The sequence below is a fragment of the Manacus candei genome, unplaced genomic scaffold (genome assembly GCF_025592945.1).
Source record: "Manacus candei isolate 608988 ecotype Guabito, Panama unplaced genomic scaffold, ASM2559294v1 h1tg000063l, whole genome shotgun sequence".
Taxonomy (NCBI): Eukaryota; Metazoa; Chordata; class Aves; order Passeriformes; family Pipridae; genus Manacus; species Manacus candei.
In genome coordinates, this window is record NW_026138111.1 from 1753724 (window position 1) to 1770474 (window position 16751).

General features: G+C 44.7%; 1 protein-coding gene across 4 annotated transcripts in view; it reads left to right on the forward strand.

The window, feature by feature from the left end:
- The first annotated feature begins 1442 nt into the window (after positions 1–1442).
- Positions 1443–16751, forward strand: part of LHFPL3 (LHFPL tetraspan subfamily member 3) — a 239031-nt gene continuing 223722 nt past the window's right edge. For all 4 annotated transcript variants that reach the window (XM_051805102.1, XM_051805103.1, XM_051805101.1 and 1 more), the window contains exon 1: positions 1443–1929. In XM_051805102.1, coding sequence (XP_051661062.1) covers positions 1461–1929 — 469 coding nt within the window. In that variant the 5' untranslated portion in view covers positions 1443–1460. The remainder of the gene's footprint in view (positions 1930–16751) is intronic.

Here is a 16751-nt window from a genome sequence, read left to right on the forward strand (position 1 = left end):
CTCACCGTCCTCCGGCGCGAGCGCGGGGGCCTAAAACTGTCAGCGGGTGCTGCCCCTTCCTAAACCCCTTTGCTGGAAACTTGGGAAGTGCTGGCGTGCCGCTCCATTGGGCTGCGCCTGGTTACTTGCAGTCGTGGGACAGAAATCAAACTTTGCCTGAAACAGACGAAAATTTTTAAGGAATGCCAGGATTCATTTCAACGGGAGCCTATATCTCTCTCCCTCCCTTCCTCCTCTGCTCCTCCCGGCGCGGCGGAGCGCCAGGATTTAACTGAGCGCGGCCTCTGCCGGCACCGCGCGGCAGCCGGACCGCTCAGCTCTGCCGAGCATCCCTGGGCTCCGGCTGTGCCATCGCTTACCGCTGTGAGCTCGGGCTCAGCTCACAGGTCGGGGACTGCAAATCCGAGTGTCACTGGTACAGGAATGATTATTACCAGATGCTAATTGCTCGTTAATGTATGCTAATCACTGCTGCATGCCAGCACGCTCGGCGCACCGGGAGCCAGGCCGCTGGCACTCGGCTGGAGCGGAGCTGCTCCTCTCTCTTCACGGTGCCGCCTCGCCCCGCGCCCACGCCGGGAGCCGCCACCGCGGCCCCACGGCTGGGCCGTGCTCTTACAGCGGTGTTCTCCGCGGCCGCCATCCCACCCCTGAGGCGGGGATCGGCCCCTGGGGATTCCTGCCTCCCCCAGGCTCCAAGCTCTGCCCCGCGGAGGTTTCCTTCAGGCGGGAGACGAGCGTCTCCGGGCTCCCCCCGCGCCAGGGCAGGCGCCGCCGCTCACACGCCGCAGGGGACCCAGCAGGTGCCGCCGCCGGCTGGAGAGGTGATGATGTTTTGTGCGGGGAGGGGAACACCACACGCAGGTTCTAAACTTTAAAATCCGCTGCCTGAACGCTTTTCCCTGGATGCTCTTCGCTGAGCGGCGTCGGGAGCGGCTCGACCCGGCAGCCGCTGCCCCGGCCGGGAGAGGTGCCCGCGGGCTGCGGGGCTGAAGGGAGGTCGCGGCCGCAGCGCCCCCGCCGCACGCAGGGCTCGCCCTGCCTGCCCGGGGACAGGGCGCCGGCAGCCCCTCGCTTCCCCTCGGGAGACGGCGCCTCAGCCGTGCCCGCTCCGCCGCGGTGGCGCAGGGCGGCGGGACGCCCGAGGCGGGCGGTGTGCGGGTGGCGCCCGGCGGCGGAGGGCGGGCTGCGGGGCGGGCGGTGCGCGGCGGCCGGCTGCGCTGCGCTGCGCCCCGATAGGCGGCGGCGGGCGGCGTCGGTGCTGCCGCCGCTGGCGCGGAGCCGCTGAAGCCCGGCAGAGGGGCTCGCCGGCTCTCGCACGCAGCGGCGGCGGCGGAGCGCGTCGCGTCGAGCGGAGCGAGCGGGGAGGCGGAGGAGAAGGAGGAGGAGGAGGAGGAGGAGGAGGAGGAGGAGGAGGAGGAGGAGGAGGAGGAAGGGGAGGGGGGACCTTCTCGGCGAGGATGCCCGGAGCGGCTGCAGGGACGGCGGCGACAGGAGCAGGCTCGTCAGGAGCAGCAGCAGCGGGGATGCTCCCAGCTCAGGAGGCGGCCAAGATCTACCACACCAACTACGTGCGGAACTCGCGGGCCATCGGCGTGCTCTGGGCCATCTTCACCATCTGCTTTGCCATCGTCAACGTGGTGTGCTTCATCCAGCCGTACTGGATCGGGGACGGCGTGGACACCCCGCAGGCGGGCTACTTCGGGCTCTTCCACTACTGCATCGGCAACGGCTTCAGCCGGGAACTCACCTGCCGGGGCAGCTTCACGGACTTCTCCAGCCTGCCCTCGGGAGCCTTCAAAGCTGCGTCCTTCTTCATCGGGCTCTCGATGATGCTCATCATCGCCTGCATCGTCTGCTTCATCCTCTTCTTCTTCTGCAACACAGCCACCGTCTACAAGATCTGTGCCTGGATGCAGCTGACTTCGGGTGAGTGGGGGCAGCGGCCCCGGCACTGGTGGGCTCCGCGCCGTCCTGCCCGGCCCGGCCCGGTCCGGCCCGGCCCCGCGGGGCATGGGCGGCTCTGGAGAAACTTGCGGCCCGGGCCGGGAGGGGGTAAAGGAGCATCGGGCGGGCAGGGGCGCCCCGGCGGGGCAGGTCGGGGAGGGGATTCCAGGGGTGCCGGGACACCTCGGCAGCGTCGCAGAGCGGTGCCGGTGCTGCCCCGGGCGGCCCCGCCGCCTTCCTGGGGACCGGAGGTGGGCCGAACCGGGCTCAGACCGCAGCTCGTCGCACCCCTCCGAGGGTGCCCGAAGGAACCGTCCGGTTTGGGTCTGCGAACCGACCCGTGAGCATCACACTGCTCCCGGGCGGGCGGGCGGCAGCGGCCGGCTGTCCTCCAGCGCGTGGTCTGCTGGAAAGGTCAGGAGAAAATGGCAGTGGGGACACTTGGAGCAAGCGACGGGGGATGAAGGCAGCTGCCAGCCTGTTGAAGGCTAGTCCCGAGCCCAGGTTTCCACCTGGGCAAGGCAGAGCCCACTTCGGCTCAGTGGGAGGGGTTGGCGAGATCTTTTGCTGGCGACCTGGAAGGGCAGCTGAGGTCGTTGGATGTGGCATTCATGAGTTTTGGTTGGGGTCTGTTTTGCTTGCTCACAAGATTTATTTCCCACTGTCTAAGAGTGTTAAAAAAAAATAATTTCAGTTGCTGATTTTGTCTCAGAAGATCTGAATTCATTTGACTTTCTCCATCACATCCCGTGTCTCCCTGGGGAAAGCATATGATAAGAAAGAGGGAGAACACCAGGACATCCCTTTTTGCATTTCCAGCACAGCTTTCCCTCTGAGTTAGTAGAGAACTGGTGATTTGTGTGCAGCTGGGAGGATAAGGAGGAGAAAAGAATGGTCTGTAAAGTTGAGATAGTAATAAAAGCAGTTTTGGCAAGACAGAAAATATTAATTCTTCCATCATTTGGAAAGAAAAAGGCTAAAATCAAAGCATAGCTTTTACATGTCCTCCTGATAAAACCCCGAAATTGGTAAGTTTTGGTTTTACAGGAATAAGCTGTTAGGGAAACTAAGCAAAATGTCTCCAAAATGGGCTCACAATCACTTTTTCAGTCCCCTTAATTGACCTACATTCATTTCAGTTTCTGAGCAATAATTCTTTTGAGTTTTTTGCTGAACAGCTTCAACATTACTCAGTTTGCCACCTAGTCCATAAGACTTAGTGGAAATCTCTGGTTTGTATGAAAGAACTTTAACCATTTCTTCCTGTGATGCCTTTGTGTGTGTTATTATATATTTTTATGCTGTTTCTGTGACTGAGGTGTCCTTATAATTTCTTTCTTTGTCACTTGGGGATTGATCTTCAATCACCTGAGGGTGGTAGATTTTTCCCCAGTTTCAGCGAGTCTGGGTTTGGGTTCATTTTCTCTTCACTGGGAATCCTCTTTGGTGCTGGTGGCTATTCTTGTCCATTCAGTGACATGCCTTCTGATATGGTCTGGTTAATTGTACACAGTCATGTCACTTGGCACCAGGCAGGGCAGACTGTTTCATCTTTGCACTGCTGATGTCTCCTCTGCTTCATTAAGGACTTCTGCTTTCAGCTGTCTCCTCTCCTTATGGCTCTGCTGCTAAAAGGTGGAATGAATATTCGCTTCTTTGGTGCATTTCAGCCTGTTTTGTTCACGTCCAGTATGCAGTAGGACAGCACAATTTCCAAATCCCTTGCGCTTTCCAACATCAGAGATAATGGTGTTCTATTTATATGGTTCCACTTCTTCCTGCCAACAGACACTAGTGCAAGGTAGATAAAATGAATCTGATTCCTTTACTGCATTTCTCTACAGGTGAATAATAATGTTTAGAAATCACTGCATGCAGCTGATCTACTGGAGCCCAACCAGTCTGTACCATGCTGCACGTGTGCAGGTGTGACACTGAAGATATGTTTTCAAGCAAAGCAACACAGAATTTTTGTCATCTCCAAATCTAGTAGATGCACTGTTGGCGTTAAAAGTCAATAGAATGAGTTTTATAATAGCAGAAGAATCACTTCCCTCCAAAATTAAAACAGTAAGGGAATACATGTGTAGCCAAGTGGTTATTGGACATCTTTCCCAATTTGTATGTGAATGCCCTGGAAGAACTAGAACAATGTTGGGTGTTGAAAGAACCTGACTTTGTTGTCTGCTGAATGTTTTACCTTAATTCAGCATTTACTTGACTGTTCATTTCTGTATTACCTAAAAAAGTTTCCTTAAAGGGAGAGAAAACTACCAGAAAGTCCATTTTGGTTTGGAATTCATCCCTTGAAGAAAACAGTGGTGGGAAAGAAGGAAAACTTAGAGTACAATGTGCAGAACGAGACAGTTATAATGGTAGGTTTTCTATGAGGTATATGACCTACTTCTGTTATTATTTTACTGTTTTGAGAGCATAATTAATAGACAATAGTAATCTTAAGATACTTATTTCACAAAAAACAATATAGTAATGTCATCTACATATGCAAATAGTTATGTGTAGTACAGGAACAAAATTGAACCTGAAGTTGTAAAATAAACAAGTATGCGAGTATAGCTCTGATTTTACTTGCTATTGTGTACCTTCATAGTGTTAGCATTCGGTTAGATCGTATAATACTTAAAATTGATGTAATTTAAATCTTCTTAGAATCAGGGTTCTGACATGGGATTGTGCTTGGTTTAGGATTGCAAATAAAAGCTTAGGAATTCATTTCTTTAAAAGGAAGATTTTGATCACATTCTGTCCTGCATGAGTCATTATAAATTGTCAGCATGATATAGCTCTTGTTTTGAAGAGGTGTTTTTTAAATAAGAAAAAGATAAACAATATCTTGGACACAGGCACTTTCAGTCCTTGTTGCTGTCTAATCGTGTCTATGACTAGACATGTCTGTGACATGATTAAGAAGAAAAATCCTAGGAAAAATAGCTATTTCCTTTGTGTATGTGAGTCCAACATACTATAGGTGACCTTATGATTTGGCCATGGCTTAGTCTGCCTGTTTTGTTGCGTGTGAGTAATGCTGTCAGGGTATACTTGATACTTTGAGAGCCAGTGTTGGCAGCCTTGTTTTTCATCCCCTATCCTCCCCTTCTGCAATTGCAAGTTCATATGTACAAACACTTGCATGTACACTTAAATTTGAGCAACTGCATGAACAGAAACAGTGAAAACATTAGAAATTAGGTATTAGTGTTCTTTATTACCCCACATCCAAGGGTTGCAAGTAACCTCACAAATCAAGATAATTGTTGAGATTTATTCCTTTACAAGTTAAATAAATTAAACACTTCAGTTCTGTAATTGTGATTTTTTTTTCCATTATTAGACATTTGTCATTACTTTTTTTCTTTACTAGGATATTGCATGTTACAAGAAAGAAAGAAGTAGAGAAAGCAAAACAAAGGCATAGAAGTGTCCCATGGACAAGTAGGATGAAATCAGGAGATGCCTAAGCCATGCCCACAGGCAGAAGAGTCAAACATAAAACCTCTGTGCTTTGGCAAACCACAGGCCCATCTAGTCCAGTGATCTCTGACAGTTGTCCATAACTTGGGCCCACAGAAGCATTAGAGCAGCTAAAACTCACTTTGCCCTCAGTACTTTCTGTTCTCCAGCACTTGTACTCTGGGATTTCCTCAGATGGATCTTGGCATTTAAAAGCTCTTGCTGATCTTTATTTTGTTTAGGCTTTGGTCGCTTTTTAACTGTGTAAACTTTCAGCATTTGCAGTGTCCCAGAGCAAGGAGTTCCACAGCTTAGTGTGTGTTGTGTGAAGATTCAGTAGCGATTTTTTGTTTTAAACCTTTTGCCTGCCCATTTCATTTGATCCCCTCAGCTAATGTATTTGAAGAGGCTGTGAACAGGGGACTTGCATACGCATTCCCTGTGCTGGCTCTGATTACACCTTTGCCTATGACCATTTCCAATATATTGTATCCTTTCAGAGGTGGTGGGACCAGAACTACACACGATATTCAAGACAGGCAAACCAACCATTCATATAGCAACTTAATAATATTCTTTCTTTCATTCTTTGTTCCTTTCCTAGTAATTACTTATACTCCCTTCTTCCCTATTAGTGAACAATGGCATGATGTTTTCCAGAACTACCTGTTATAACCCTAAGATCTCAGTCCTGAAGTGGTAATAGTCACCTTGGAGCACATAATTTTGTGTACTTAGGTTTTTTCCCCTTCAAAGAAATGTCTTCATATTTGTTTATCTACACTGACTTTAATTTGCCTTTTTTTTCCTAGTCACTCAGTATTGTAAAGTCTTTCTTCATAGTCAGCCCTTATCTTAGCTACTCTGAATGAATATCAGCAGCAAACTTTGTCACCTCACCATTTACCCCGTTTTCCAGCTCATTTATGAATAAGCGAGTAGCTCCCAAGTTCCAGCACAGATCCCTGCAGGACTCCACCATTGACCTCTCTCTGCTTGAAAAATTGACAGTATTTTCCTACCATCTGTTTCCAATTATTTATCCTTGCAAGGACATTTATTTTTATCCTCTGGGAGTTTAGGGTTTTTAAGACTGATGAATGACAGATTCATCAAATGGTTTTTGGAAATCCAAGTAGACTTTGTTAACAAAAATTCCAAAGGTACTTGTTGTTTTTTACTTCTTTGGAGAACTCTAATAGTTTTGTGAAAAAAATACTTAAAATAAGTGTGTTGGTCCTACCTTACTTGCTTCCTTTCATCACACAGATATGCCATGTTTGTACACATGCTGACATACACTGTTTCTTTCATAGTTCTACTGATTTATGTGGTGCAGGTGTCAGTCCTTCTGTGGTTCCCCAGGTTTTTCCTGGACTTGTTTCTAAAACTTGTTTCTTATATACTCAATTGCCAATTCTTTGAAACTATGAGAGGTTATTACATGCTACACTTAAAACAGGGAATTGTTTCAGAATGAAAAGATGGAATTCTTCACTGCAGCTATGTTGTTTGCCTTTATACCTGAAATCAGTCTGCAGGACCAGGTGACTTTTATATAAGAGTCTTAAGAGGGTTGACCTTGGTGCTCTTGGAGCCTTTGTTACTGCTGTTTGTCAGATCTTGGTATAGGGGTAAATTCAAGAAAGCTAGGAAAAAACCCAGCCTCGCACCAGTGTTTGAGCAGGGTGTCTAGTGGAGTCAGACAAGGATCTTGTTTGTACCCTCAGTAACTTTAACAATTTGTTGAGAGAGTAACTTACATTTATGGCTGCTGAACTTTGCAGGTGGCACAAAAACTACTTGTTTAATAAATGACAGTTATTTGTTTAATAAATTATGTTAAGGATAGCTAATTCCATAGACCTGGCCTTGAACACTCCCAGGGACAGGGCATCCACAACTTCTCTGGGCAACCTGTTCCAGTGCCTCACCACCTTCTCAGTAAATAATTTCTTCCTAACATCTGATCTAAACCTACCATCTTTCAGTTCGAAGCCATTCCCCCTTGTCCTGTCACTACATATCCTTATAAAAAGTTTCTCTCCATATTTCTTGTAGGCTCCCTTCATGTACTGGAAGGCCACAATTAGGTGACCCCAAAGCTTCTCATCTTCAGGTTGAACAATCCCAATTCTCTCAACCTTTCCTCATAAGAGAGGTGCTCCATCCGATTGGTGGCCCTCCTCTGGACTTACTCCAACAGGTCATGTCCTTCTGTGCTGGGGACCCCGGAGCTGGATGCAGTACTCCAGGTCAGGTCTCAACAGAGCAGAGGGGCAGAATCCAGTTTAGAGAGTTGTGGGGGACCATGTCAAAGGCTTTAAAGAAGTCCAGAAAAATGACATCTGTAGCCTTGCCCTTGTCCACTGATGTAGTCACTCCATTGTGGAAGGCCACTAGTTTGGTCAGGCAGGACTTGCCCTTGGTGAAGCTGTGCTGGCTGTCGGGAATCACCTCCCTGTGCTCCATATGCCTTAGCGTAGGTTGTAGGAGGGTCTGTTTTATGATATTCCTAGACACAGAGGTAAGGCTGACAGGTAGGTAGTTCCCAAGATCCTCCTTCCTACTCTTTTTAAAGGTGGGTACAATGTTCCCCTTTTTTCCAGTCACCTGGGACTTCACCTGACTGCCACAACTTGTTAAATATCAGGGAGAGTGTCTTGGCAACTGTGTTAGCCAATTCCCTCAGGACTCAGGGATGCATCCCATCAGGGTCCCATAGACTTACATGTGTTCAGGTTCCTCAGGTGGTCATAAATGTGATCTGTACTTAGGATGGGAAGCACTTTACTCCCCTAGTCCCCATTCTGCAGTATGCTGCCTCGAGAGGTATAGGAACAGAGGTTTACCTCAGAAGACTGAGGCAAAAAAAAGTTGTGGAGTACCTCAGCTGTCTCCTTGTCTGTTATTACCAGTTTTACAAGATTGCTGATTGGGTCGGTACACCTTTTTTGACCTTCTTTTTCTGGTTAACATACCTGTAGGAGCACTTCTTGTTATTCTTTGCGTGCACTGCCAGGTTCAGTTCCAGCTTCAAAAAATATAGGAGGTGTCCTATTGATGAGAGAATTATGAAAATTATGTGTTACAGAAAACAGTTATTTAGAAGAGAAATTAGAGACTGTGGTAGATGGACATCTGCATGTCAGCTCTCACTGCAGCGCTGCACTTAAGAAGTCTAAAGTCATTCCTAAATGCGTATGCAAAAAATGGGACCGCCTTTGCCCACTGTGGTTCCCATGCCTGTTCTGTCTAGGTCAAACATCTTTCAAGACTCCCTTTCAAGTATAAAGTAGAAAGGATCTCAGAACTGATTTAAATAAATGAAAGAAGAAGATCTAAAAGGATGAATTTTCTTGCTATTCAGAAGAAGATTAAAAATTGACAGATGATGGCATGTGAGGACCTACAGGGGGAGATTTCAAGTCATGCAGTGCTCCTTAACTTGACAAATGCTGTGTTTGGAAGCTGAAGTTACACAAATTTGCATTAGCCATGAGGTATGTACATTTGTAACCTTCTAAGTTTCATTTTTCATTTGTTAATTATCTTTACTCACTCACCAGAAGCAAAGGACCTTAACCAACACTGCTGCCAGCTTTTGTTGCCACTATGTATCCAGTTATAAAGCAAGAGGCACACCGGAGGCAAAAGGGAGAGGAAGTCAGGTCCAAGGACATTGAGCATGTTTTTGATCTGAGTTTCAGTACCGATGCTGACTTCAGTAAAAGCGTAAACACCCCCCATGCCACCCCCAGGGTGAGGTGACAGGTTATTTAGTGGTCTCTGAGCAGTAGTGGGTGTTGGTCAGACCATCAGGGAGAAAATTATGAAAAATCAGGAATTCTGAAAAATCAGGATCATGGTAAAATGAGGATTGCCTCTGCATTTTGGGGAAATGGGATGCTGGAGCTGTGCAGGCAGGCAGGGAGCAAGGAGCAAGGAGCAAGGCTCTCCTTGCCAAGAGACTGTCTCATCAAGCCTATAAGGACGTCTAATTCAAGCAGGCCTGGTGCATGTGCTTCTTTTTCCCAGAGAAGACCATGCTGCCAGTATAATTTTCTGTCTGTTCAGCTCGAAAAGAAAGCTTCCCACTGGACTTAATAGAGACCCCCCAGAGCCTCCCTTATCCTTGCCTGGGAATGCCCCATGGTAGCCTCTGCTCTGCTGCTGTCACACTGGCTATGATGACTGCTGCCAATCTGGCTCGGGAGGTGCTCATGTCCTAATAGAAGTCTGAAGGTTAGCTGAGTAGGTTGGAGAGATGAACTGAAGATTTTAGTGGGAAGTTGTGGGTGAAATGAGTGAGCGGGCTCTGCAGGCTTTTCGGTTTCATTACTTTGAATTAAACATCTTAACGTATTTCACGCTTTGGCTATAAAAATTAAGGTAAGAGGTGTATCATGTGGACAGTAGAATTAAGAAAAAACGCAGTGCCCAGTGTGTCCACTCTAAGTCATTTCTTCCCCCAGATATCTGTGCCCACAATACCAAAAGTTCTCTCTTGCATCCTGTCATCTCATGCCTTTGGTAGCTAAACTCTCCCAGTTCCTCAGAGTCTTCATCTATGCAATGGACAAAGGCATAGGATGTGCTGTGCCTGGCAGAAAGCTATTTGTCTGTTGGTTTGATGTCCTGAAGTTGCCATCTACATTTGTTAAATGTCTTTCCACTGGTGGGACATTGGGATTCTTTCTGCTCTGCCCAGGAAGCAGCTTCTTCACAAAACTTGCAGGAGTTTAGTATCTTGGAGACTTGTAACATCAGTCAAATTTGGTTGAAATTGGTCATCAGGCTCAAAATCACACAGCCCCATCAGTCTTGATCCCAGAGGGAACCTGTCTAAAATGTATCATGTAAAAAGTGTATATCTTTTATTTGTATGAGCGATTTGAGACTTTGATAGCAAAACTTGGTTTTGAAGGATAAAGGTGTTTTGGGAATGGAGAAGAGATACTTTCTTTTGGTTTAAAGTGTAATAAAAATTTCAGTGTCTTATAACTCTCCCAATTGCCTTTTATGAACATCCTGGGGCTATGGTCCACTGTTTGAAAAACAATAAGATAACAGAATAGTAAGATACAGAAGGAAATGCATAAAGTTATCCAGGCTATTTGAAAACAAATTCCATTTCACTGGGAAAAAATATATATGTGAGGGAAGCAAGAAGGGGAGAGGGAAACTGGGAGAGAATTTCAAAGAGGAGTATATCACCTATTGAAATGTGGGGAGCTGAGAACTTGGATATAGTTGGGAAAGAGAAATGGGAGTGGGGTTTGGGAAAGTGGCTGATGTCAGTGCAGCTCTACTTTCTTGCACCTGAAGGGACATCTGTGGCATAGGATACTCAGCTATTGCTGAGTTCTTTCAAAAATTCCATCTAAAAGTGTAATGAAGAAAATTGCTATATGGCAAAATGAAACCAGAAAGAGTGGAAACATATGGATATTATCAGCAGTAAAAAGGTATGGAAAAAAAGGCAGCTAGATTTCAAACATGAAGGTTATTTTACCTTTTGAGAAATGAACCTTTTTAGTACTGTGGTATAAACAGCATTAGCTTTGATCTTGCAAACATAAAGACAGCAAACATATCAGAACAGAAAATCTGTGGTATGATCAGACACTGTGGACTCAATATTTGAAAACTAACAAGATCTGGCTGTGAGGAATGGCAGGGTCACAGTACTGAGGCATCACAAAGGAAAAAATAAAAACATTTTTGCTCAGAAATGGCAAAATGAAAAAAGAGACGTGAACAAGGCTATAGCCTAGAAAGTCTGCAGAATTTGATAACATCGGTTACTATCAGCATTGTTAAAAATGCAGTGGCAGCATGACAGTGAATAGCTAGAATATACATTACTGTGTGGAACAGTGTGCAGCTCCCAATTACTAAGAGGGAATTATGGCTAGAATCCTTAAAAAGGGGAATAGACTCCAAGACCTGTCTATTCTGAGAAAGATATTATCCATCTTCACGTTGGCATTCAGAGATGCAGAAGACTTGAAACAAGCTGGCCTTAGAATGAGAAGGTCGTACTTACCAGGGGAAAAGGTTCCTTTATTTTCTCCTTGAGAAGCCAGATGCAAATTTATGAATTTCATTGATTTTAAAAGGTAGCTGATGGCCTCTGTGGAGAGCCTCTTTGACACAAGCACATCATGTGTTATTTCAGAGAATATTATTCAATCAAGTAATTGAGAGTGAATCAGAAGAGAGAGCTACTGAATAAATGGTTTGAAATAAATTATTACAAACAGTTGATGAGTTGTCACACATTCCATTTTCCTTATTTTTCTGGTTATCTTTCAGAAAGGAAAGGTTTATAGAGAAGAAAGCTAGGCAGGCTGTACTTGCAAGGTCAAAGACAAATATTCTGAGTTGAGAAGTTTAGAAAAAGGTACTTGTAAAACCTTGGGAGGCTCTTTTGTTTACTACTAAAAGTCAAAAGTCATGTGCCTTACTTGCAGAAGTTGATGGAATAAGGTGAGTGATCTCATACAATGAGTGTGGCCAGGATGTCTTGTACTGCCATGCTAGACTGTACCTCTGCAACCTACAGTAGTTTATTTGTCATGATGAGCTTTGTGTGCAGCAGAAGTGGCAATAAAATAGGACAAGGTCTCTTAAGATCAGGAAAGATTTTAGTAGGGAGAAGTGGGTTAGGAACAGTGTCTCCTTCCTTCTCCCATCTGACCTTTTGCCTCCTCTGGAATAGCAGGCTTCTGGAATGGCTGCAGGAGGGTGAATGCTCCTCAGCTGTATGAAGCATGAGTCTCTTGATGGGGGCAAGAGCCTTGGAGAGGGTTGTTTTGCCCAGATGACAGAATGTAGTCAAGAAACACTTCCACAAACATCCCTGTGCCTCTTGGAGAGACATTTCCATACTGAGCCATTGCAGCTTGCCAGGGCCCAGCAGAGGGATGCAGTTGCTATGCCTGTACCTGCAAATTAAGCATGTCCAGAACCACCCTCTGCTGCACAGTCAGCTGGCACACTGGCCAGTGTCCATACTATTACATTTTTTTACCTTCTAAAACTGGGTCACTGGACTCATACTGCCTGTTGGGAACCATTCCTGGCATGTCCTAACTTGCAAACTGTGCCCTGGCAATATTTTGGAAGATTGTTAGATAGAACAGACTACAACCACTCCTGTGACACATGCTGGGGGACAATTCTAACAATTTAATAGTGTAGACAGTTGAGTTTCAAAGCCTGGGAATGCTCCCTGGCACTGCTAAATTTATCTGTGTAGACATAACCAATATGTAGCCAAGGTTCAAAATAAGGAGCTCAAGAATTATCTGTGTGGGAAAGTTGAGATGATACGGGATTTAGACTTTTAATTTAAACCCATTTATAATTTATACTATGGCAACTCAGTGCCATTAAATTTGTTTAAATTGACAGTAAATAATCTCTGGATGAAAATTTCACATGAAGTGAAAGTTAGCTTTGAAACTAGACTTAGTAATGACCTTGAAAAAGAAAGATGTTTATAACCTTCAGCAAGAGGAGGAAGCTATCAAAAATGTAGAATAAGCCACAAAAAAGTTTTTCTCCTAGAGATAGTGGGAGAAAGTTACCTATGAGCCTAAAAATCATAAATGAGTCTTATCTCTGGTATAGACTGCATGTTTCAAAATCAGATTTCCCACAGGTATCTTCAACTTGTCTAAGGCTTATTTGAACACTATAAAACTACTATGCATGGAGTGCATATACTTTAGAAATGTTCAGTGCAGTTTCTTAAAGAGTTAATTCAAAGTTTTAAGATTAGTTCCATGGGAGAAGTATTAGACTTTCCATGAAAATAAAATTATTCATCCTTGTAGCTTTATGTTCCTCAAAGAAAGTTAATTATTACTTGGTTGCTGTGTCTAAGTATTTAGCCTTCCCATTGCTGTTGAATTTATATTAGAATATCATTAAAGTAAAAAGCTTGAAATTGCAATTCATGGCGATTATGCTAGAAAAATATAGTCCAGAATAGTCCAAACATGCAGATGGCTTACCAGCCACAGTCATTTGTATTTAGTTCATACCAGGCATTTGTATTTGATTGGATTCATCAGTTGGTGAGGCATCATCAGCTGGCTCACAAACAGTCATTTCCAAGCTGACACTTCACGTTCGTCAACCTTGAGGAGTGAGGTGACAGTGGTGTCATGGGCTCACTGGTGCAAGATGAAAGGCCGTGCAGTTGAGGAGGGGTAACAGTAAGTGGAAATATTCAAAAGCTGTTGGGTCACAGTCTTGAGTAACCTAGTGTAGGGGACCATGCTTGAGTGGGGAGGTTGGACTATATGATCTCCAGTGGTCCCTTCCAGTCATACCCATTCTGTGAGTGAAGAGAGGACCTGAGTATACCTGTTCACCAAAGGATGGCAATGGGATGGCAGTGTAATGCAGCTGTGAAGAGAACATGTGTGATCCTGGTACATATTTTGCAAAGTATTTCCAGCTGATTTAAGACAATGTTGATGTAATTACAGGATGCACTGTGATATTTCTTGTGGGATTCTGGACACTGATGTCCAATTCTGACTGAGACAGCAGTAGCTGTGAAAAGGAAAACCAGTGACATTTCTTGCAAGGAGAAAACTAGGAAAGCTTGGTTAGTTTAATGTAGAAAGGGGGGCTGTTAAGATGTCTATGTCTGCTGACTAAAAACACATGGAAGGGCTAAGAACAAGAGGAAGGGAAAAGAACTGTTCGAGCCAGTGATTTTCACTTTGACTTGATTTGATTTCCTAAACTTTTTCTAAAGGTGATGCTACATGTTATGTAGCATTGTTCGAGCAAATTACAGCCTGTTGGCCTACTTTGCTTCATGACACTTTAAAAGTCTCAGAAGTAGTTTATGAACCTTCTGAAATCCATGGACTGTAGAGTGAAAACTAATGATTTTAAAATTGTGGCTAACAGTGGGACAAGAACAAATGGATATTATCTAGGTATAAATCACTTCAGCCTGGAAATTAAAAGGTGGTTTCTAACAATTAGAGCAAGAAGGTTCTGCAGCAACTTTCTGAAGGGAGGAGATTTTGTAAAATACTGAACTGTGCACTAGAAACAGATGAATGTCTGAAAGAGATAACAGAATTCAGTGTTTGTAACAGCAAGCCCTGTTCCTCTCTCATTTCTCAGAATGAATTCATCTGGGTAAATGCCCTTTTCTATTCTACTCCCATTTGTTCTGTGTTTTAAACAGTATCACTCCTATCTCAGTGACTTTTAGGATTAAAAATAGACAGTGACCAAGATCTGTAGATCTGTCAAGTGGAGCTCATTCCTGCCTAGCATTCTGAGCAAAGAAGCAGAGGTTTTCTTTAAATTCCCAGCAAAACTGTAAACACTGGCAACAACAACTGTTCCAGTAGTGTGCTTCATATTTTTCCTTTGCATTCAACATTTTCATGTGACTTGGATATTAAATTTCCTTAAGAAAATGTAATTTGTGTTAGCTAAATGCCAATGTTTAAAAGTGAAAGCAGTTGAAAAAGAAATCTTTAAAATATTCTAAAATACCAAGGTTTCAGGAAAAATAGGTTAGAAATTATTAGTTCTATGACTAACCTAAGATGCAGTTTTGCTAAGGGTGTTTCCTGGAGAAGTTGTCCCTTGTTAGCTTTCCATGCACCTAATTATTTTGTGATGCCATGCTGCTATGTAAACCATCTTCCTAAATAGCTAAGAAACATGTAAAATCTCTTCATCTTGTTGATGTACAACTGCATGCTTAATGTTTTGTGTGAATATGTTGGTGTCAGATATGATGGATGTTGAAGAAAGAGCAGGCTCATCAAGTGGTCTTTGCCCACACAGGATGGGTAGCAGAGCAACACCAGCTTCCTTGCTTCGTCCTTGCTGCCTGCTTTCCTCCCTCCCATGGCAGTTTCAGAGGGAGAGAGAGGAGGGAACACTTTGTCAACAGGATAAACCTGTGTTCAGTGTGTCTAAATGACTATGTAAGGCACACCCTGAGCTTCAAATGAAAAACTGTTGGTCATGTACATTTCTGTGAAAGCTGGTTCATGCGGTGTGCATACTTAAAAATGTCTGGTCGGGATTTTGCACTCTTGTGGGTCCAGATCTGCAGATACAAGTGTCTGGGTTTAAATTTAGTCTCACTGAATTCAGTGAGTTTGTGTTTGAACTTAAGATAGTATATTTAATACCTGAGTATTAAACATAGAAAATGACACTTCATTTAATTTTAGTTGTATGGTACACTGGAGGAATTGTGCCAAGGCAAAAGTGAAGTTGTATGGGAAATTATAACTGCATTTTTGTTTCTTCCCAAGAGACATAGTTTCTTTTATTCCCTGGGGCTGCTTTTTCCCAAATCAAGTCTGAACCAAATGCAAACCACGCTTCTACAAACAGCTCCATTTTACTTTACACTTCATCGGGTGATGGGTAAGCGTAGATTCAACAGCAGGGATGTGTCAGAGAGAGAACATGCAGTGAAGTGCCCAACTACACACACCTGGCTTAGCCTGTCAGGCTGCAGTAGGATGATATGATCATCGGCCTTGGCAGACCTAACCTGGCTCTGGCAAGGCCAGTCAAGTGTTTCTTCAGTACATCCAGAAGTGTTCAGGGTCTTAAGATGTTATGTCTATCTCTGGTAGCCAAGCCATCAAGCAGTTGCCTACATCCAGTTGTCTGTGTTTAAAATGCCACAGGATCCTGTCTGAACTGTAACTGCTTTTTCAGCAGGACACAGGTCTTCCACATCTACATCTGCACACAGATGTCTCACAAGCAGTAGAACAGCTCAAGTGATATTAGGCACCAACATGCTGGCAAGTAAATCAAACCCTGGTTTTACTCTCAACTTGCCAGTAAAACTTTTGCTTAGGTTTCTCAGTCTGGACCTGAATCCTACCCTCTGTAGTTACGAAGTCATCCTGATCTCAGGCACTAATTAGCCCTGGCTGTGAGCTCTTCTGAGTGGAGCCACCATGCATGGGTGGCACGGCTGTTTTGTCATATGGACAAACCTTCAGAGATCCTGGAGTTGGCCAAGGGCCGGTGCAGCCAGCTAAAATTGCTTTGGCCAGTGGATTGCAAGGGGACCATCCATGGGGCTGGCTCTAGGAGTATTTTAATTTTGGTCAGAAACACATTTTTAAAGTTAATCTTCCAGTTGTTCCAATTTAGTGTAAATTGGTTCACATTATGGAGCAGTGTTGGCATATGCAAACTGGATTTCTCTCCCAGATGTCTTTCAGGATTACACCTGATGCACTTCTACCACTAATGTGTCTGCCTTCCACCAGACCAGACTAGGCCTGATCCAAAGTGAAATCTCTGAC